Source organism: Pristis pectinata, chromosome 13, assembly GCF_009764475.1.
Source record: "Pristis pectinata isolate sPriPec2 chromosome 13, sPriPec2.1.pri, whole genome shotgun sequence".
Taxonomy (NCBI): Eukaryota; Metazoa; Chordata; class Chondrichthyes; order Rhinopristiformes; family Pristidae; genus Pristis; species Pristis pectinata.
This window is the reverse complement of record NC_067417.1, coordinates 16,052,215-16,075,842: the sequence shown is the minus strand read 5'-3', so window position 1 is coordinate 16,075,842 and position 23,628 is coordinate 16,052,215. Positions and strand designations below refer to the sequence as shown.

Below are 23,628 nucleotides of genomic sequence, written 5' to 3'. Positions count from 1 at the left end.
GCGAGGTGGACTCCGGGCGAGGGCTCCTAGACAGAACAGGACAGATCGCTCTCAAGTTGTAATCAGCGAGGGAGTTGGTCGGTGCGTGTGGACAAGCTGCCAGATGTGAACACGCCTGTGTCAGATTAAAAATATCTGGCTAATATTAGGGTATAGACAGCTGGTGCGTGTGGGGATACCTGCTTTCACCCGCGCACTCCGTTACGTTGGCTGTAACCGCTTCTCCAGCAACACTTTGCAAACTGAACTCTCTCTTTCTTATCCGTCCTTTACCGCCATTCTAGAAGTGGAGGGGGTGCACACACCAACGATGAATCGCGGTAAAAGTTTCCTGCGAGCACTGACGGCGGCCCTGTTCTGCTTGCTGACGCTACGGCCCCTGCCCGTAGTTACCAAGAGCCTCCGAGTGAAAGTAGGAGATAAACACGACGTGAGTACTTTTCTATAGAGGAGAAAATTGATCGAGGAGGGAAGGACCGATATTAATCCGTAGCACATGCTGCCGAGTCAGATGATGGACTTCTGCTGATGTTTTAAGGTTATAAACTAACAGTGGGTGCAAACCAGCACTCGTCCCTTCTGTAGGGGGTGCAACGCAATAACAGAAGTGTATGTTCTTTATGTTGGGGATCTCCAAATATTGAGTGCGGGGCAGTTACTGGAGGATTTTGCATGGTTGTGTAATGAGAATCGTTCATTTTAAACCGGATTTAACCACCGACAGGGCGCAATGTGTTCACTTTTGGGGACGAGGACATTTCGAGCAGATCCGTAAACGAGGGGCTAGGAGTTGTTGGAGGTGGGAGCCTAAAAATAGCGCCCTTGTACACACCGGTTGGACAGACAAATCCGTGCAGTCCTGTCCCTGAAGCTTTCCACTCGCCTGCCCGGTGAACGCTCGGTGTGGTCAATAAATGGAGCTAACTAATTTGTAGAGCGGCGAAGGTGGGTTGAGGGGTAATTTAAGGTAACTGTGCGGAATGCGGCAGCTGCCCCGCAAAATGAATGACATACTCGGGCCCGGAGTTGGATCTCCTCGGGGGGACTTGTGTGCAGAAAGAGTTTGTAAATTACGCCGAAAACAGGGGACTTGGGGTAAGATGGGGTGGGGAAGAACCCAAAATGCTGAAATAACTCAGCGGGTCAGGCAGCATCTGTGGAGGGAAATGGACAGTCGACGTTTCAGGTCGGGATCCTTCATCAAGACCATTTTGGTTTGTTTTTGCTCCGGTATCCACCATCTGCAGTTCCTTGTGTCTCCACCTAAGGTGCAGGCATTGGGACATGTTGCTCCTGTCCCTCGGTCGAGCCCCCAAAGGAACTTCAGTTCCTGAAGAATGTGCACACTTCATTCCAACTAGATAACACATTTTTACAGTGCCCGTATTGTTCAGTAATAATTCTCCAACGTATCCATTAGCGTGGGGTTGATTTCATCTTAAATCTGAATTATCAGGGCAGGTGCTTTGTGAAACATGCCGCCAGTTCATTATGTGAATCTACTTCACAGATTAATGACTAAATGGAACTTATCTTATTGATGACCAGTGTTCTCGTTATAGAACACTTGGAGATAGCTGTCACTCATGAGATATCCGTGGAATGTGAGCCAGCCTTTGGAGTGTTCTGACGTGACGGCTGTGTTTATTATTCGTTCTGTTTCAATGTGTGTGAATTCTAACTTCATAGGCAAGTGATATGATCTTTTAGAAACATTACGGGGAGTCGATGCTCTTCAAGGCCAGAAGAACTAAGAATGAAGGGAATCACGATGCCAAAATGTGACTAAAAAGAATAATTTGCTCGGATTATTTAATCATTAAGTGTAATATTGGTAGGCAGTAGTGAGAGGCGACCCACTTCTGGACGCAGTACCAAGTTTAACTCCTGCAATGCCTCTCCTTCATTGTCGAGCTGGGTGGCGCACACTCTTTAGTGTTTTAATTCCTGACTATCCAGTTATTCGCCCTGATCCATCATTGTGGCGACTGTTAAGTTTATGTCCTTTGAAAGTCCCTCACGACACCTCTCCAAAAGCCCCCCCCCCCGCGCGCACGCACACACACACACACACACACACACACACACACACACACACACACACACACACACACACACACACACCTCCCTCCTTTTAAGATGGCCCTTAAACCCTACCCCTCAACTTTTGATCACCGGCTCTAATACACGCCATGTGACATGGTGTCAAGTATTTCTGGGAGGTATTATACAGTAACAACTTGCATTTAAATAGTGCCTGAAAATGAAAGTTAGTTGTATAATAATTTTGGTACAAATGAACATGAACTACCAGATTCTTATAAAAACCGTACTGGTTCATCAATGTCTTCACCCAGTTTGCATTTTATGCAGCTGCAGTGCTTCAACAATGTTGTTGACACTGAAAGGTGTCCTCTGAAGTGACCAAGTAAGCAGGGACATGCGGAGGAATTTAGATTTGACTGTTTTTGGAGAAATAAATTAAACGCATACATATGCACGTATCATAACTATGGAGAAGATGTAAGTGTCCCTTTTGGCAAAGCCATCACACTCCCCGCTAGCAAAGTACTCAGTTGTCAGGATGGGTGACAGATCGGCTAGCATTTATAGCCTATCTCTAGACACCCATCCTGACAACTGAGATGAATAGAGAAAAGCCATTTGGAACAGAGTCAAAATCAACATTCTAGAACCAGTGAATGGATCAGATGTTTTAATGATGTCATGTTACCAGACAGCATTTTGGTTAAGTACAGTGTCCAATAAAATCAGTCCTGGAGTAAATCATTTCCAGAAGGAGAAACATCATTCATGCTAACTGAACGATCAGTCAAGATGATGTCAGGCAATACGGTTTGTCTCAATAGCTCTTGATTCAGTAGGGGAAACTGACTAGAGTTCCAGTTTTTGTTCAATATCTCCCAAGTCCTGCTGAAAATGTATGGTGAGGACAAAACTCAGCTCACTGTTTTAAAATCTTCTGCAGTGTCTCTGAGACTATATTAGTTGTGCATCCCAGAAAGTGGTATGGAGCCAATTCCTTGAACATTAGCTGGCCTTGCTCCTTCATTTGTGTTAGGTGGAGAATTTCAGTACATGGAACCACAGAAAATAAGGGAACGATGTTGGGATTGTGGGAGGCTTGGAGAATTTGTGGGCAAAGGTGTTCCCAGAACATTGTTGCTCTTTTTTTGCCGTTGTAGACGGTGCAGGTAATAGAAGCAGAACAAGGCCATTTAGCCTCTCATGCTTCCTCTGCCAATCAATAAGATCTTGGCTGATTTTCACCTTAGTCCCACTTTTCCGCACTTACATAGAACATTAAAGCACATTAAAGGTTCTTCGGCCCACAATGTTGTGCCGACATTTTATCCTACTCCAAGATCTATCTAATCCTTCCCTCCCACATAGCCCTCCATTTTTCTATCATTCATGTGCCTATCTAAGAATCTCTTAAATGTCCCGAATGTATCTGCCCCCACAACCTCTGCTGGCAGTGTGTTCCACACACCTACAACTCTGTGTAAAAAAAAAATTACCTTTGACATCCCCCCATACTTTCCTCCAATCACCTTAAAATTATGCCCCCTCGTGTGAGCCATTTTCAACCTGCGTAAAGGTCTCTGACTGTCCACTTGACCTATGCCTTTTATCATCTTGTACACCTCTATCAGGACACTTCTCATCCTCCTTCGCTCCAAAGAGAAAAATCCTAGCTCGCTCAAACTCTCCTCATAAGATATGCTCTCCAATCCAAGCAGCATGCTGGTACCCTCATTCTGCTATCCTCCTCTGCACCGTCTCTCAAGCTTCCACATCCTTCCTATAATGAGATGACCAGAACTGAACACAATACTCCAAGTGTGGGCTAACCAGAGTTTTATAGAGCTGCAACATTACCTCGAGGCTCTTGAACTCAGTCCCCCAACTAATGAAGGCCAACACACCATACGCCTTCTTAACAACCCTATCAACCTGCACAGCAACCTTGAGGGATCCATGAACGTGGACCCCAAGATCCCTCTGTTCCTCCACACTGCTAAGAGGGCTGTATTCTGCCTTCAAATTTGATCTTCCAAAGTGTATCACTTCACACTTTTCTGGGTTGAACTCCATCTGCCACTTCTCAGCCCAGCTCTCCATTCTATCAATGTTCTGTTGTAACCTACAGCAACCTTCTACACTATCCACAACACCACCAACCTTTGTGTCATCTGCAAACTTATTAACCCACCCTTCCAATTCCTCATCCAAGTCATTTATAAAAATTACAAAGAGCAGGGGTCCCAGAACAGATCCCTGCAGAACACCACTGGTCACTGACATCCAGGCAGAATACTCTCCATCTACAAACCACCCAATGTCTTCTATAGGCAAGCCAATTCTGAATCCACACAGCCAAGTTTCCCTGCATCCCTTGCCTCCTGACTTTCTGAATAAGCCTTCGATGAGGAACCTTATCAAATGCCTTACTAAAATCCATGTACACCACATCCACTGCTCTACCTTCATCAATGTGCTTTGTCACATCCTCAAAGTATTCAATCAGGCTCATGAGGCACAACCTGCCCCTCACAAAGCCATGCCCCTCTTCAGCCTATGCTTCTCCAATAATTATGTAATCCTTGATTTCCTCAAAACCTAAAAATATCTTTATTTTTTGTCCTTTAGCCAATCCTCAGTCCACAACAGTATACTACACCCAACACCATGCTTTCTAATTTAATAACCTCTTGTGTAGCAGCTTGTCAAAGGCCTTTTGAAAGTCCAAATGCATGGTATCAATTGATTTATCCTTGTCTATTCTGTAAGCTACAGTATCAAAAACCTTTAACTGATTTGTCAAACATGATTTCCTTTTCATAAATCCACGTTGACTTTACCCAATCCTATTATTATTTGCCAGATGGCCTCTTGCCACTTCCCTAATACTAGATTCCAGTGCTTTCCTTCCTGATGTTAGACTAATTGGTCCATGGTTCAGTTTTTTCTCTCCCTCCTCCTTAAGTGGTGATGTTATAAATGCAACCTTCCAATCTGTGTAAACTGATCTAGGATCTATGGAGTTGTGAAATATGACAACCAGTGCATCCACAATCGCCACAGCTATCTCTTTCAAAATCATCAGATGCAGATCAACAGCTCCCCATTCATTTTTCCAGTACTAATGTTTTACTAAAGTTTATGTCTTTGATCTCGTCCTTCACTCTATACCTGTAGTTCTCTATTATTTCCAAGATGTTTTCAGTATTTCTTCCATAAAAGCAGACATAAACTATTTGTTTCTTTGCCTTTTCCTTATTTCCCAGTATAATTTCTCCTGTCTCAGTCTGTAAGGATCCACATTAACTTTTACTAATCTTTTCCATTTTATCTATGTACAAAAACTCTTAGTCAATTTTTTTTTGTTTCTCACTTGCCTGCCTTGGCTAATTCCTGAAAGTTTCCTAATCCTCAGGCTTTCTGTTTTTTTTTGGCTATGTTATAGCCTTATCCTTTGATCTAATAATATCTTTAACTTCTTTTAATAGTAACGGCTGGACGACTTTTCACATTGGATATTTTTGTCTTAAAGGGATATACTTTGCGACACAGGAAACTTGTAGTGGGTGAGGGCTTGGAATAATAAACCAAAACGCTTCTTGAACAGCCCTTGTGATAAAATGAAGGACTGGACCCTGTCTGTTGCCTGGAATCACCACACATATTCCCTGTGTGTCCACTCTCAAATGGATTTGTAATGACAGCGTATCTCACTGGCCTTCCATAACCTTGAATCTATCAAGGTAGTTCAAATGATAACTTGGCATTAGCTGGCATAATGTGGAGGGTCCTAACAGCCCCCAATAGCTGTTGAAGCTGGAGCTGTGCCAAATGTAAATGATTTTGTTAGTTTTTTTAAATGTCTCTACACTTAAAAACTCTTACAACTGAACTAGATAATTAAAATATTTTCACAAATAATCAAAAACATGGTACAAGCAATTATAAGTAATTAAACCATTAACCTAAACAATTTTAAAAAGTAATTCACCTTCTCCTTTGCCTCATAATCTGCAGTCATAAAATCCCCAATGAGGGTCTCGTGACTTGGCCCAGCATTAGAGAACTGATTGCCCTGTGTAATGCTGGGAAGTCCCAGCAAGACTGCACTTTGCCGGTGGAGAATGATGAAAGATACAGCATCATCTGTCATTCAATGAACCCCAGTCTGATGCACTGGAAAGCACATACTGTATACAGAAGTCCAACAATTGTGACCCTTTAAAATGGTGGAGTATCTGTGGTTGTTCTGAAGCAGCAACAAAGCTTAGCAAGTCCCAGCCCATTTGATAGATTACAAAATTGTGCTTCAGTGTCTATGTTAAAGCTGAGGTGGAATTAAAGACCAGATAATGACCATATTTAAAGTGAAAGTTCAAAGACTTGTCGTTAAAGTTTTTATTGTTAGCTGCAAATTGCCAAAAACCAATGAGATGGATTTGAATGCATATCAAAAAGGAGAGATGCTGAATTACAGAGTTCTTAATTGAGTGAGTAACAAAGATCAAAGTGTAGAGTCTTTCAGAGGTGTAATTTGTCTGGGTTATTTCCTTTCCAAAAAAGGACTATTCTGCACCCTCTATGTTATGCTGAAACCTGCAGTTGCTTAAATTGCTATTTCAAAATAGATAATAACCTGTCCTTAAACTATTTCCCTGCGTGCACAAGTACAAAATGCAGTTCAGTAACAGTTTGGAAGTGCAGCTTTTATCCTCTTAAAGGACCATCCATTGAAAGCAAATCTCCTAATAAAGGCCAAAGTCAAAGGAGACAAAACCTTGAGCAAATACTTTAAATGTGCAGAGCCTGCTCATAGATAAACTCTGAGTAGAAATTTTCTATTGTTCCAATTCACTTGGTTAGTAACTTCTGTCAGTTGTCCCTCCTGCATGTGAAATAGTCAGTTAGAATTAGATTTAAAAGGGCAAGGGAAATACAGACACCTTGTGATCAATGTGAAAGGAAACGAAAAAGACTGACATTAATGAAGTGTTGCAGACACAATCCAGTATGCTGACAGAAGCACATTCAATAAGGAGCAGAAAATTGACCATATGTAGTACTTTCTAGAGATTAATTACTGGATTTTTCCACCCACTCTTCACTATGTTATAGTTGAATTGGCTGGGATGGGAAATGGATCAAGGACCTTTTCTTCTGAGAACCTGTGTATTTTATGGTATGACATAAAATGCATATATACATGTGTATTTCAGAGTGATATTCAAGTCACGGAATTACATCATACTACATATTTTCAATACTTGTGCTAGAGCAGCATTGGGAACAGGACTGGCTGTGTGCTCACCGAGTTGTGGTGGTGCAGAAAGAGATTGGATGATTGATTGCATTGATTCAAATACAGTTTTAATCACATATAAAATAAAAAAAAACTTCAGACAGCAGTGCCAGATGACTTATGAGGTTGCTTGCCAGTACTTACAATTTGTAGGCTGTTAAAAACCGAGGTACACCTCATTCAACAAGACGTGTCAATTCCAATCAGTTTTCAGTAGGAACAGTACCTAAAAAATCTCAGACTGCAGCAGTGTGCCCTGTGGAGGAACAGGCTCTAAGTAACTTTCAGTTTCCCGTCTTCATGATGAAGAGGAAATTTATCTGCCAATAGGTCATGAATTTTTGGAATCCTGTCCCCAGGAGAGCACTGGAGACTGCATCTACGGGGCACTAGTGAGGCCTCATTTGGAATATTGTGCGCAGTTTTGGGCCCCACATCTTAGGAAGGATGTGTTGACGTTGGAGAGGGTTCAGAGGAGATTTACGAGGATGATTCCAGGAATAAAAGGGCTTACGTATGAGAAGCGTTTGTCGGCTCTTGGACTGTACTCACTGGAGTACAGAAGAATGAGAGGGGACCTCATAGCGACATTTAAAATATTGATAGGAAAGGACAGAGTAAATGTGGCTAGGCTGTTTCCCTTGGTGGGTGAGTCCAGGACCAGAAGGCACAATCTTAGAATTAGAGGGTACAGTTTCAAAACAGAGATGAGGAAAAATTTCTTTAGCCAGAGGATGGTGAATTTGTGGAACTCCTTGCCACGTACAGCAGTGGAGGCCAGATCAGTGGGGGCATTCAAGGAGGAGATAGATAGATATCTAAATAGTCGGTGTATCAAGGGATATGGGGATAAGGCTGGAAATTGGGATTAGAATAGTTTTTTTTTCTTCTTCCCCCATTCCCCATTTCTCATTTCTATTTCCCTTTCCTTGGAGCAGACTCGATGGGCCGAATGGCCTGCTTCTGCTCCCTTGTCTTGTGATCTTGTGATCACTGAATATAGTCAAGGATTAGAAAGGTGGATTTTTAGTCTATAGGGAAGACCAAGGTACTGGGGAACAGGCAGGAAAGTGGAGCTGAAGCTGAGATCAGATCAGCCATAGCTTATTGAATAGTGGAACAGGCTCAAGTAGTAATGACCTACATCTGCTCCTATTTCACATGCTTTTAAGTTCCTAAGTGTACATATACAGGCACCAGAAATCATAGTTACTTTCACAGATACAGCAAGACCTAGACAAATTTCAGGCATGTGCTGATACATGGGAGGTAACAATTGTGCCACAGAAGTGCCTGCCAGTGACCCTCCAACAAGAATCTAACCACCTCCCCTTGACATTCAATGGCATTACCATCGCTAAGTCACCCACTATCACCCTGAGGACCACATTAGACTGGCAATGCAACTGAACCTTCTACTTAAACATTGCGGCTACAAGAGCAGGTCAAAGGTTGGGTATCCTGCTCTGAGAGACACATCTTCCGACACCTGAAAGCCTTTCCACCATCTACAAGGCACGAATCAGGAGCGTGTTGGAATACCCTTCACTTGCCTCAATGAGTGCAACTCTCAGGTATTTCAACACCATTCAGGACAAAGTAGCCCACTTGGTTGAGACCCCGTTGATCACCTTGAACATTGATTATTTTTCTGTCACCAGCACACAGTGGTCACAGTGTGTAGCATCTACAAAATGCACAGCAGTTCCTCACCTTGGCTACAGCACCTCCCAAACCTATGACCAAGATGAACAAGGACACTAAAATCTCCAGGTTCCTCCCAAATCACATATCAACTTGACTTGGAAATTTGTCACTGGTCCTTCATTTTCACTGGGTATAAAGCCTGGAACTTCCTCCCCAGTAACACTGTAGGAGTACCTCCACCAGTTCGGGAAGGCAACTCACCAGCCTCTTCTCAAGGATAGTCAGGAATGGACAACAAATGCTGTCCTTATCAGTGATGGCCAGATCCCAAATAGTGAATAAATAAAGAAAAAGGAGGAATGATATCGAGCAATGACAGTTCATCCTCTATTACAGCCACATATTCCAGGCCTTTGATGTAGAAAGGTGAGCAACTTAAAATCTTTCAAATTTCTGAGGCTGGATAAATTGACTAGGTATGGGAATGCAACTTTGTGATATGCAGCACTCCAAACTTGCTAGGTATGTACTTAGTTTTGCTGCACCTCCTAGTTTAAAACATTAAGCAAAATTTAATATCCATCAATTTAATATGCAATTCTCATTCGACAGCATCTCCAATAAGTGCATCAGTGTTTGACAACAAAATCTGGCCCATTAAATATTTTCCTTTCATTTCCTATTTTTTGGCTATTTTGGGAAGAGGGTGTTTGTATTACTCAAGTGAGAGAATAGCACAATGATTTATTACAATTCTTTCAGATTCACCACTTCAAGATGTGACAGACATGTTTAATAATCAAAGTTCCCTATAAATTATATGTATCAATCATTAGCTGTCAGTGACTGAATAGAAGAAAACCACTTTCTTTCTGGAGATCCACATATTCTAACATTTGCCACAAATGACCTATGTGTAGTTTCCATTATTCTCTTTTTGCTCAAGATTCCAGCGTCTGCTGTCTCTTGCGTCTCCTTTCTCTTCAAAAAGTCTGCTGCCAGTCAAACATGACTTCCCCAGTATAACTTCATTTTGATCTCTAATCTTTCTACAATCTTCAAAGTATTTATTTTATCCCTAATTATTTCCGTTGGTAATTTTCTAACAGCTGGCATATACCAAAATATTGCTGATTATCTGACATTCCTCCTTTGTGGAACAGAGCTGTAAGAAATTTGGCTTCAATCCTTTGGCACATATTCTGGTTCTAATGAATTATGAAAAATCAGTTAATCCTCTGCGACTTCCATACTAAATTGTACTCCAGCTGCTAATGGCCATAGAACAACATCTGTTCATTTGAAGAATTTTCAGTAGAGGATAGATTAATGAACATTTTTATGCCTGTTATTCAACAAAAATGAGAGTCCAGGAAGTTGCTCACAGCAAGTTGGAGGATGGACGTAGCAAATCACAGGAAATCATAGATACCCAAGGAACTAGAAGCATTTATTTAATTCACAATTTATTTAAGTACTTTTCAGAATCCAGCAACCCGTGCAGGATTTTAAACAGTTTCTATCCATTAAGGTGATAATATGTGATATCTCTACACGGTCCTTTATATTCTTAAATAGGCCAGTTTGCCAAAAGAATCTCCTTAAAATTTCACTTTAGAAGAAAACACATGTAGGGCTTGACAGGGTTGATGCAGGGACAGTGTTTTACCCAGCTGAGATATCTAGAAAAGGGGATCGCAGTTTCAAAGTCAGCAGTCGGCCGCTCAGTCCTGAGATGAAAAGAAGTTCCTTCATTCAGAGTACGGGGTCCTTGGAATGCTTTACCCTAGAGGGCTGTTGAGTCTCAGTTGCTGAACACATTACAGACACAGATCGGTAGATTTTTAGACACTGAGAAATTCAAGGGATATTGGGTAAGTGTGGAAAGGTGGTACCGAGGTAAAAGATTAGCCATGATATTGAAAGGTAGAGCAGGCTTGAGGGGCAGATTAGCTTACTGCAGCCTTTATTTCTCATGTTCTAGATAAACTGTCAGTAAACGAATAGAATCAAATCCATGTTAATCTTTTCCTTTAAAAGCTTTTGAATGAAGGTCTGTTGACAGCACCTGATCTTAAAATAACACCCTGGAAACCTTAGTAAATTCAAGGACTGAACTTTTATTCATTCATGGGGGTCAGGCAGCAGTGGCAATGCTGGAAAAGTTCAGCAGGAAATGCTGGATAAACTCCAGCAGTTTGTTTTTATTTCAGCTTTCCAGCATCTGCAGTTTTCTTTTCCCTTTCATTAACTGGCAAGGCCCATTTATTGCCCATTCCCAATTGCCCTTGATAAGGTGAAAGCAAGGCAACTTCTTGAACCCCAGCTGTCCTTCTAGAGAATGCACCCTCTCAATGTTGTTGGATAGAGAGTTCCAGGATTTAGATCTGGTGAAGGAACAGCAAAATATTTCCTAGTCAGTACAGTGTGTCATTTTGGAAATCAACTTAATGGAACAGACTTAAAACTTTTTAGTCATATGCATAGTAGATCGGAGTGGAGTCTGTATTTACAAAGCTTCTCACTGACGAAAAGAGCTTGTCTTTGATGTTTCCTGCAGTATTGTGCTGAACTCTGGGACTCTAATTGAGGAAGTCTTGAAGTGTTGCAGCATGCTGGTCTCATTCATCCCTTCTCCAAAGGAAATGTTAAAATTATTGTCATTCAAGCATTCAGTTTCCTCTGTTCCTTCCTGTAGCACCTCACTTGGCTCCTAAAAATGTAACTTTTTTTTAAATTCATAAGTTTTCGAAGGAAGTAGGGCTGAATCACAAAGCTCCTCGTTTGGGAGCCAAGGGAGTCACCAGCTCAAAGCCATCAATATCTTTACATTTTAAATTGCCCAAGAAGAACACAGTGTTCTTTGTATTAAAGCCTTTCTGTTACATACTTGCCTGTATAACAACTGCCACTGCACTCCCAGAATGATTCATTTTGTCAGTCCTTTGAAATGTTTCTGCTGCAATCTGGGCACCCTTCCATTACTTTTTAGTCACATTTGCTGCAATAGTTAGATTCCACAGGCATTGTCACATGTTGTATCAGTGAAACCTGACCCTGTAGAGGTTGCGTCCCTATTGCCCGTCAAGAGATTTCTTGTGATCAATGTAAATTAGAAATTCAGTCACACACTGCCCACAGTTGGCAAATGATTAAAACGGATGATTGGGAGTTTATGGGCAATGAGTGAGGATCCCAGCAGCAGTGTAGACTGATAAAAGATGACATCTAACCCCTCCTGTATGCAAGAGATCAGCAATGGAATTTCCTTCAGGTGAACAGTGAGAATTTCTGGTAAAGTATGTGCCAGAAATGACAAGGGAGTTGAAGGGGTCCATGGGAGACTGAGAGCCCATGGATTTAGGGTCATTGATTATGCTAAGTGATGATGGCAGCTGGGGGAGATCATCCTACTCGTGCAAGATGAATCTGCTTCCATCGGCTGGGGAATAACTTGCTGGGGCTAGCCTGCAGAGCAAAGGTAGACTCTGATCTACTGATGTCAGGAAGTACCAGGCAGACGGCTGAAGATTCTCCTTAGGTTTTATGGGGTTGGTGGTTTTACTTGGGTCTGAGCCAACCAACATAACTGTCCCAATTTCAAGCAGCAGATTGTTTTCAACTGCAGAATAGCTATTTAATTAACATTTAAGAATATATTAATATGTTCTAAATTTCAGTGTCCTTAAAGGCATACTATCTGAACTTTTTAACAGAGCTTTGTAAGTTCTAACATCAAAAACAATGCTGTGGTCTGATATCTTGCTTTTGATGTTTAGGTTTGGTGTAAAATTCTCAACCTTTTGATCTTATGAAAGCCAAGAAGAAGGCCTAAGGCTATAGGAAAGATGTGGAACTGTGTGCTCTAATCCTAGACTCAGTGAATGATCCAGGAAAGTCAGCCCTCCCATGTGCCTCACATGGCCATTGTACTAAATCACTTCTTGTATGATAATCTGTGACTCTAAGTTATCATAAGATAAATAGAGGTTTTGTTCACATGATTCACAAGAACCATGTGACATGCCAAAACAGGTCAAGTAGATAGCAAGGGATATTTCCTTAGTTCATCATTTTTATAATAATTGGTAATTAGTTTATTATTATCGCATGTACCGAGATACAATGAAAAATTTTGTTTTGTTTGTCATCCATACAGAGCATTTCAAAATACAAATACATTGAGGTAGTACAAGGGAAAAGATATCTTTATTAGTCACATGTACATCGAAACATACGGTGAAAGTAATAACAAAATGCAGAATATAGTGTTACAGTTACAGAGAAAGTGCAGTGTAGGTAGACAATAAGGTGCAAGGGCCATGACAAGGTAGATTGTCAGGTCAAGAGTTCATCTTTATCGTACAAGAGGTCCATTCAAGAGTCTTATAACAGCGGGATAAAAGCTGACCGTGAGCCTGGCGGTACACGTTCTCAAGCTTTTTTATCGTCTGCCTGATGGAAGGATGGAGAAGGTAGAATGTCCAGGGTGGGAGGAGTTCCTTGATTATGTTGGCTGCTTTCCCAAGGTAGTGGGAAGTGTAGACAGAGTCCATGGAGGAGGGGAGCTGGTTTTCGTGATGTGCTGAGCTGTGTCCACAACTCTCTGCAATTTCTTGCGGTCTTGGGCAGAGCAGGTGCCATACCAAGCTGTGATGCATCAGGATAGGATGCTTTCTGTGGTGCATTCATAAAAATTGGTGAGGGTCAATGGGGACATGCCAGTCTAGATGTTGTAAATATTGTTACATATCCTGACTTGTACTTGATTGGTTAGGACAGCAGGTCAGAAGCTGGTTATCTTGTAAAAGTAACTCGCCTCCCTACACCCCAAAGCCTTTTCAGCACAAATCGGGAATGTGGTGGAATACCTTGCACTTGCCTGGATATATACAGCTCCAACCATTCTCAAGAAGTGCAGCACCATCCAGGATAAAGCAACCTGCTGGGTCAGCACCCCATTCACCACCCTAAACATTCATGAACCTCCATCATTGGTACACAGTAGCTGCAGTGTGTAACATCTACAAAATGCGGAAAGCCACTTCAATAGCACCTCCAAATCAATAAACTCTACCACTGTGGGGTGCAGAGGGTATGAACACATGGGTTCCCCTTCAAGTGACATCATTTACTTTCAATGAGTTGGAACTTATTTTCCCTTTTCTTATTTTCACTGGGTCTGAATCCTGGAACTCCTTAGCCACCAGCAATGTAAGGGCACCTTCACCAGCAGGACTGCAGTGATTCAATAAGGAAGCTCACTGCCAACTTCTCAAAGGCATGTAGGGATAGGTAATAAATGCTGGCCTTGCAAGTGATGTTCACAACCTGAGAAACGAATAATTGAAAACAAAACCATGCAGGCGTTATTCCTAGTTGAGACTGGAACCAGCATTGGCTCAAGTCGATCTCAGTCTTGTTGCTCTCTTTTGTCATGTTTGTACATCTTTCATGACTTCTCACTCTCGCAGAAGGGTTGAGAAAAGGAAGGGACGTGCATGTATCCTAATACAAGTTCAAACCATGTTTCAGCTTAAAGCTGGCTGTTGTGGTTCTAGGAGTTGATGCACACGTGTTGCTTAAAATAAAAACAACATATCCACGCAGCTAAAGTGGGAAACCCACAAGTTCTTGTTGTACTGAATTCCAGGCAGTGCCATATTTACCACGCATTCTCTAATGGCCAACACATGAACAAATAAAAAGCAAAAGTCACAGCTAAAACTGGAAAAAAAAACTAATTTCAAACACCTAGAACAATTCATTTAGAAAATTTAATAATATCAAATATAACTTTCATAATATACATGAGATGTCCATGAGCAGGTCAGTCTGCATGAACTATAAGCAGTACAGACCAAAAAGGCTGTACATACAAACATATGTATGAGCATATGAATTAGGAGCAGGAGTAGACCATTTGGCCTTTTGAGCCTTCTCCTGTATTTAATCAGATCAAGTTCTTCATGTTTATTGCCATGGGCATGTATACATGGGGCATAAGTGCTATGAAAATTAGCTTTTTGCAGCAGCAGTACAGTACATAACAAACATGACAAATAAACTTAAATTAACATAAAACATTACATGACAAAATAAACGTAACAACATTAGTGCAAGTTGAGAGAGAGAGAGAGGGTAAGAAATGTATTCTGAGGTAATATTTGGGTTTTTCAGGTCAGTTCAGGAACCTGATGGTAGTGGGGAAGAAGTTGATGTCAGCGTAACATCAACACCACATTCCCACCTCCCTCTGGTAACCTTTCAGCTCGTAGTTCATCAAGAATTCATCTTCCTCTGCCTTAAAAATATTCAGACTCTGCTTCCACTGACCTTTGAGAAGAAGTTATCTGGTTGGAAAGTGGGAACAATCTGATTGGTTAACCTTCAAGAGAAGTAGCAGAACACTATGGAAATTGCTTTATGGTTTACATTGCACCACTAGAAATAGCTGAATTTTTTAGAACTACTTAAAAAATTGGTTAATTTTGCAATGAAAAATATATCAAATGTTCAAACACAATGTTGAATTCTGTTCGGATGAATCCAGCGTGGCTAAATCCACAAAGAACCCTCAGGATATAAGTGTTGCTCATGTGTTCCTCTTCAGATGTGAGGGTTATCAGCCAATCATCCCTTTGTATATGTCAAAAATGCCTGTCAAGTGTCCATAAATCTCTTTCAAATATCTCTGGAGCTCCATGTACAACATCCAGTTGAAAAGGAGGAGATATCTGTTTGGTTCCGGTCCTGGTATAGAAAAGCTGCAACCTTGGTGCATGTCCCAATATCTGGGGAAACTTTTCCCTAATAAATCAGGCATACAATATTCTGCATATTACTTTCAATGCAAATTCAATTAGCTTAGAAATTATAAATTGAGTGTGTATCTAATATGTCTAACAAAATGAGGGAACTAAAATTAGACTTCTTGAAACAGTGGTTATAGATAAATACATCAGACTCCTTGCTACATGTGTGAGGTTAAGTGGTTTGAGAGACTCCTTGCCAGAGTGCAAATTCCAAGGGAAGAAGGGAGTGCCTGGCACAGTTCAAATATTGGCTGCAAAGCTGTGAATTAGCAAGAGCAGCAGGACAATTGAGTAGTTTGCCCCTATTGTAGATGGTTCAATCAACATCTTGTGGCAGTGGGCTTTAACATATTGTCAAATAAGCTTGCCATGTACATCAAAATCATAAAAACTATAGATGCGAGAAATCAGATGAAGGGTCTTTGACCTGAAAAGTTGATGTGGTTTCTCTTTCCACAGATACTGCTCGACCTGCTGAGTTTTTCTCTGTGATTGTTTCAGGTTTGCCATGTATCCTGCAAGTAGCACATGATGTCCCTCAACAAATCTATGTAATGACTTAACTTGTATTGGCTCCCTCCATAACCACTACACCAACCTCCACCCCTCCACCATCAGAATAAATCCTTGCTTCTGACAGTATTTGTCTGAAACATTTAGGATCTATAACTTCAGACCAGTGAAGAATTTTCCACTTTGGCAGACGCTAATGCTCTTGTAGTAGCTTATTTAAGTGGCGCTCCTTTATGGCTGAACCTTCTCTCTAAGGCTGACTGACTTGTGACACCATGCAGTCAGATCTAATGTGTCCTTCTTGATACCCAGATTCACAACTGCAGTTTAGATTATTGACTAGCAAGCAGAAGTAGGAACTTTAGCTGGTGGTTTTCCCCTTTTACCAGGCGAAGGATCCAGGTACATGTCATAGCATTTCTCTTACAATCTGGCTGAGTTGAGAAAACATCAGCAGGACGTACATTTAATGAAATTTACTGATATATATGGGGCAAGAAAAAACATCTTATTTAATCACCAAGCCTTCAGCTAAATTACCGGCGTATGATTGTTTTGAATCACTTTGAATGTCTCCGTCATGATATGTGTAAGTGTAGTCTGTCTGGGAGATAAAAAGTGACTTTGGACCCATTGTCCTCAAACAGTAGTACTTAATGGGCTTCTTATTGTACACCCCTTTCTGAAATTCAGCTCCATTAAAGCTAATGGAACTATATTTTGGAAGTGGAGTAGAGCACTTCACTGTATTGTGAATTTCTCTTCCAAAGCTCTTGAGCAGTTCTTATGAAAGGTCATCTATTTCCCTCTCCACTGATGCTCCCTGATCTGCTGAGTATTTCCTGCATCTTCTGTTCTATTTAAGACCTTCAGCCTCAGTGGTATTTTGGCCTTTGCTTAGGAACCATCATATTTTCACCTTCGAAAACATTTACTTGATTGTTTGGGCAGGAAATTAATATATTAAAAAACTAATTTCCTCGTAATATTTTTAGAATTGTAGAATCATACAACACAAAAGTAAGCCTTTCCAATTCCATACTGACTATCAAGCTCCCATTTACACTAATCCTACATCCCCATCAGCTACCCCAAGGTTCTACCACTCACCTATATGTAAGGGCAATTTACAGTGGCCAGTTAACCCACCAACCCACATGTCTTTGGGATGTGGGAAGAAAGTGGAGCACTTGTGAGAAACCCACACAGCACTGGAGGTCAGGGTTGGAGCCAGGTCGCTGGAGCTATGGGGCAGCAGCTATGCACACTGCACCACTGGGTCTATTATATAACGATAAGTGAAACTGATCATTGGGAATAGTCACCAACTCCATTCACATGAAACCATCCAGCTGCCAGTACTGAATGCTGATGAAGCAGCTAGGTTTTGCCCATTTATTGCCAAATAGTTCCTATTATCTATTCTTACTAATATCTTGCAATTTTGAATCATTTTGACTGCATTTTACATTTATCAGTGCAGATCCTCCCTAACTTACAGCAGGGTTCCATTCCTGTGAATGGTTCCTAACCCTGACAGTCCACAAGTCGGAAAGGCGACCAGAAACCGAGCTCCCAGGCTGCAGAAGATGCCTGCAGCCCCGCAGCAACCAGCAAATTCATCCTGCTGGTCCCCCTCATGCTCGTTTGTATGTACGGGCTGTACATAAGTTGGGTGTTTGTAAACTGAGGACAAACAGTAATAAAATTTTCAGATAACTTAAACATCTTTTTTTAACATTATTTTCCTGCCTAAACACTAAGGTAACTGAATTCAGAGGTGAAACTGTAAAATTTCTATTATATAAGAGCAAAACACAGCAGATGCTGGAAATCTGAAATTGAACAGAAAATGCTGGAAGTAATCAGTAAACGTGGCAGTATCTGCAGAGAGGTAAACAGGGTTAGTGTTCCTAACCTTTCACCAAAGCTGGTTGAGGGGAAGGAAAGAGCTGAAACATTATCTCTGCATCTCCCTCCACAAGTGCTGCTTGACCTGCTGAGTATTTCCAGCTTTTTCTGTTTTATTGAAAATCCTGTGGTATTTTTTTTAAAGTTCAACAGAGAAAAAGTTTGAAACACAATGGAGGTGAATTTCTACAGCAAATTTCACTCCGTTTGTCTTTGATACTTTGTTGATGAATGCAGCTCAAAGTGAGAGCTCCAGTTAGTGCCCTGCTTTACTGCTGACCATAATGATTAACTTTGTTTCTGCCTTCATAGATGTGATCTGTCCTGCTGAATATTTCTGACATTTTCTCTTTTTTTAATCTAGCCTTTGCAGTGTTTTGCTTTCGTGGTAGGTTTTCTTTCAGTATCAAAGCCAGAGAGTTTCATCAATTAAAAATTATGGTGGTTAAGGCAGTATTGGATGTTGCATATTTACTAACTACCGCCACCTGCAGGACTGTGGAATGCTATTTTGCTAAACTAATAAACTATTTCAAATTGTGCATTCAATGGAAAGAGCAGTTGTCCTTTTAATTTTTTTTTAGCCCAGTCTGTTCTTTGGGTTCAAGGACTGGCAATAAAAATGTAAACAATATTGCCAAGCTTTACAAAATAAAAAATATTGCCAAGCTACACAAAGTATTTCTTCATCTTGGTCAAATTGCTGCCGCAAAACAACACATTTTATGACATATAAGTCAGTGATAGTAACCTGATTCTGATTCTGAATTGAATAACAGGCAAAGGGGGAAAGGAGGCCAAGTGGTGAAGATGGTAAGAGGAAATCAATGCAATGGTTAAGAAGGATATTGGCTCAGAAAATCATGCTGTGGAATATGTATGGGTGGAACAAGGTAACACCTCATCACAAATTAAAGTGGTATGCAACTGGGACCGTGGGTATCTTTGATCTACATCTACATTGATCAAATCAGGTTAGCAATAATACTATGGAGTATACATAAAAACTGACTGTCAGAGCCACTATAAATACGTGAAGATTAAAAGGGTTAGTGAAGATAAATTTAGGTTTGCTACCATCAGAAATTGAGTAAAATATAATTGAGAACAAAGAAATGGCAGAAAAATTAAACACATGCATTGATTCTGTCTTCACAAAGGAGCGCACAAATAACTTCCCAGGCACATCGGGAAGAGGGGAGAGAGGGGGAATGTGTACCGTGAGGAGGATGCACAGACAAGTTGGGTGAATGGGCTAATGCATGACATGTAGTACAAAGTGGATAAATGTGAGGTTACCGACTTTGTTTCTATAAAGGACATATTATCTAAATGGTGATAGAATGGGAAAATGAAAGGTGTATTGAGACCTGGGTGTCCTTGAACACCAATTGCTGAAAGTAAGCATTCGGGTCCAGCAAGCATTTAGAAAGGCTGATGATATGCAGGAGGTACCATTATCAAAGGATACAGCAGGATATAGATCAGTTGGAAATTTGGGCGGAGAAATGGCAGATAGAGTTAATCCGAACAAGTGTGAGGTGGTGCATTTTGGGAGGTCAGATGCAAGAGGAAAGCATATAGTAAACGGCAGGACCCTTAGGAGTATCAAAGTACAGAGGGATCTTGGGGTGCAAGTCCATAACTCCCTGAAAGTGGCAACACAAGTAGATCGGGTGGTAAAGAAAGTGTACAGCATACTTGCCTTCGTTGGTCAGGGCATTAAGTATAATAGTTGGCAAATCATGCACAAGTCAACGGGGCACTGAAGTAGATAATCAGCCATAATTATATTTGAATTGCCCAATCCTATTTTCTGCTTCTATCACCTGAATTTGGCAAGAGCTGGAAACTATCCTGGTTTTGTCCACGGGGTGGCAGCATCCTGCATTCCTCTACCACATCCATCCATGATTTCTGAGGTGTGACACTGAGCAGCTCAGCCCTATCGTTTAATCCCCTTTACTGGGTCCATCTGAGGATATGGAAAGCTCTGTTTAATAGTAATGTCACGTTGTTTGATGAAATCTAAATGGGACAACTGAAAATCATTGGAACTGGTGATTGTGCTCATGCATGTTTAAAGGAAAATGCTGTGAGCTTTACTCAAGGTAAAAGTACTGTGGGTGCTGGAAGATGAAAATTTTAAAAAAAGTCTCCCTCAGTTAAATCCTGGACAGGGCAGCAAGGTGGCCACATTTCTTGTCATGTAGAAATGTAAAGACTGTAAATGCTGGAAATCTGAAATAAAAACAGAAAATGCTGGAAACACTCAGCAGGTCAGGCAGCATCTGTGCAAAGAGAAAGAGGGTTAACATTCCAGGTCAAAGACCCTTCATAAGAACTTGGAAAGGGAGATTTAAAAATAAGATAGTTTTAAGTTGCAGAGAAGGTGGTGGGAGGAATGGGTAGGATAAAGGTAATATCTCTGATAGGGTGAAATGGGGGAAATGGGCAAGTAAGGCAGAATTACTTTTGAATTGGTTGATGTGGTTTTGTCACATGAGTTAACATTACCTGTGTCTTTGTTGAAATCCATTTCTGCAGGACTATGAGTATCAACTGATTTCACATTCATCACAATACCAGAAGAACGATCGGTGCCCACCTCCCCCACAGGCATTGCCAGACAGGGCCTGTGAGGTTCCCAGCTGCAGGTCAGACTCTGAGTGTGAAAGGCACAAACGCTGCTGTTACAATGGTTGCATTTATGCTTGCTTGGAATCTGTGCAACCACCACCAGGTACACTTAACCTCTGCATGAGTCCAAATATCCTTTGTTGCATTATTAGTGTAATGCTGTATGAAATCTTGACTAAAGCACAATGGTAGTTGGTCGCTGTAACACTTCTTCATTTCTACATAATTGCCAAGTCAATCTCATTGTCTATGCGAAGGACAGGATCCACACTCCTCAAGCACGGTCTCTATGACAAACTGTGGATCAGGCAACAAGATGTGAGGCTACAATTAAAACAAGACAGAAAATGGCAGCAAAAGCATCTATGGAAAGAGAACCTGTTAATGTTTCAGGATGAAGACTCTGTGTCAGAACTGGGCAAGGGAGAAAATAAGTTAGGTTTAATTTGCAGAGAAAGTGGTGAAGAGATGGATAGAACAAAGGGTATATCTCTGACAAGGTGAAGCCAGGATTGCTGTGGAGATAAGTTGTGGAGGTCATACAGTCAATGGGTTAATGGGGAGAATTAGAGAGAGAAAAACTTTCTTCATCCAACTCCAACTCTAATCTATCTGCCTGTGGTATTCTACACTGTGTAAAGATGCCTGATGTAAGCTTGAGGAACAGCACCTCTTCTTCAGTCTGGGCATGTTGCAACAATCCAGGCTCAATATCAAATTCGATTTGAGGTAACTCACTTTCCCTGCCTGTACCAATACTGGCCTATAATTCATATATTTGTGAAACTGGGTTAGAGAGAGAAAAATATGAAACAAAGGCTACAAGATGAGCCCAGTTAGAAAGTGAGATAACAGACAACAGATCATGAAAAGATGCAAAATACAAGACTGTAGGAGATGCCCAGCAGGTCAAACTGTGATAATGGAGAGAGAAAAAACTGAATCAATGTGACAGATGGATGGCTGGCAGTAGAACTAATGTGTTCTGATCCAGACCAGGAACAAGAGTTACCTCAACTTATAGAATTTGATATTGAGCCCAGGGGTGTACAACCTGCCCAGACAGAAGATGCTGTTCCTCAAGTTTACATTGGGCATCAGTATAACCACATAGGATGCCACAGGGAGACAGAGTAGAAAGGGATTGAGATAAAGAATCAAAGATTTCCTCTCTCTAAATGTTTCCATTAACCAATTGACTGGTGGATGATCTTGACAACTTCTCCCTATGGCAGCCATGGTCTCACCCGAGGAGAGGTATTCATTTCGTCCTATCCATCCCTCGCCCACCTGCTCTGCAACTTTAACTTGATTTCCCTCCTCCCCCCCCCCCGTTCTATCAAAGGTTTTTCAATCTGAAACGTTAACATTATTTCTCTTTCCACAGATGCTGTCTGACCTGCTGAGAATTTTTGATTTTCAAGGTATGAGTCTGATTTGCCTGCATATTTTCCCTTCATTTTCTTTCCCCTGCACTTCAATACAGAGCCAAGCTTTGGAACACAACACACACAAATCACTAATTAATGAATAAAAAAACTTGCTCATTCTTCTCGTATGACAAATCTAGAACATGAACTATAATATATTCACCTCAAGGAACAGTAAAATAGTAAATAAAGTTTTTACCTCCATGCATCAAACAAGTGTCTTCTAGTTTGGAATTTTGGATCTATTTTTTCAAATATTGTTGAAGATTATTAAAAGCATCTTCAACTTCTGAAGTAGGAATGGAGTGGATATCCCAGATACGAGATGAAGTTGGAATATCTTTGTGGTTTTGCTCGTAAACCAAACAATTGGAGGAATTTACTGAACTATGTTCCTCCTAATTGAAAATAATGGCAGGGAGCACATTGGCTAAAAGTTTATTCCTAAATCCTCTTTTTCTCTCTCACTCACTCTCACGCTCACACTCATGATCTATAGCAGGAAAAATGATAGGTATCAACAACAAACAGAAAGATTCCACCTCCAAACAGGCAGCTGAAACATTGCAAGTACCAGGACTCTGATTACATTGCACAAAAATACTTCATAAGATAATGTAAGACAATGACAAAAGAGCAAAAGTAGACCATTGGGCCCTTCGAGGCTGCTCTGTCATTCATCAAGATCATAGCCGATCTTCTACTTCAGCACCATTTTCATCAATATCCAGAAATTTATCAATCTCTGTTTTAAATTAAGTTAGTGACTGAGCTTCCACATCCCTCCAGTGTACATAATTGCAAAGATTCACAATCCTCTGAGAGAAAAGATTTCTCCTCACCTCAGTCCAGAATGACCTACTCTTTATTCTTAGACTGTGACCTCTGGTTCTAGTCTCCTCAGCCATATCACTGCATCCAATCAGTTGACCCTGTAAGAAATCTGCAAGTTTAAATGAGATCAGCTCTCATTCTTCTCATCTCTAGGGAATACAGGTAGAAGCTACTCAAACTCTCTTCATCTTATATACCCACCAACCCAGGAACCAGTCTGGTGCCCTTTCTCTATTGCAAATGTATCCTTGATCCCAGAGAAAGAGATCAAAACTGTACACTGTACTCCAGGTACAGTCCTATATAATTGCACCAAGAGACCTTTACCCAAAATCAATGGGAAATATCTATGTGTGGTAAAATATTTCGGTGCATTGATTCCATTTCAGACAAACTAGGAAGTTAAAATAAAGAACAAAAAATGCTGGAAATACTCAGCAAGTCAGGCCACATCTGTGAGAAGAGAAACAGAGTTAATGTTTCAGGTCGAATA

The 23,628-nt window shown here is 41.0% G+C and overlaps 1 protein-coding gene across 2 annotated transcripts in view; it reads left to right on the top strand.

Annotated features, from left to right (window-relative positions):
* wfdc1 (WAP four-disulfide core domain 1) overlaps positions 1 to 23,628 on the top strand; it is a 39,926-nt gene that overhangs the window by 743 nt on the left and 15,555 nt on the right. For both annotated transcript variants that reach the window (XM_052028342.1, XM_052028343.1), the window contains exons 2-3: positions 285 to 430; positions 20,779 to 20,974. In XM_052028342.1, coding sequence (XP_051884302.1) covers positions 311 to 430; positions 20,779 to 20,974 — 316 coding nt within the window. In that variant the 5' untranslated portion in view covers positions 285 to 310. The remainder of the gene's footprint in view (positions 1 to 284; positions 431 to 20,778; positions 20,975 to 23,628) is intronic.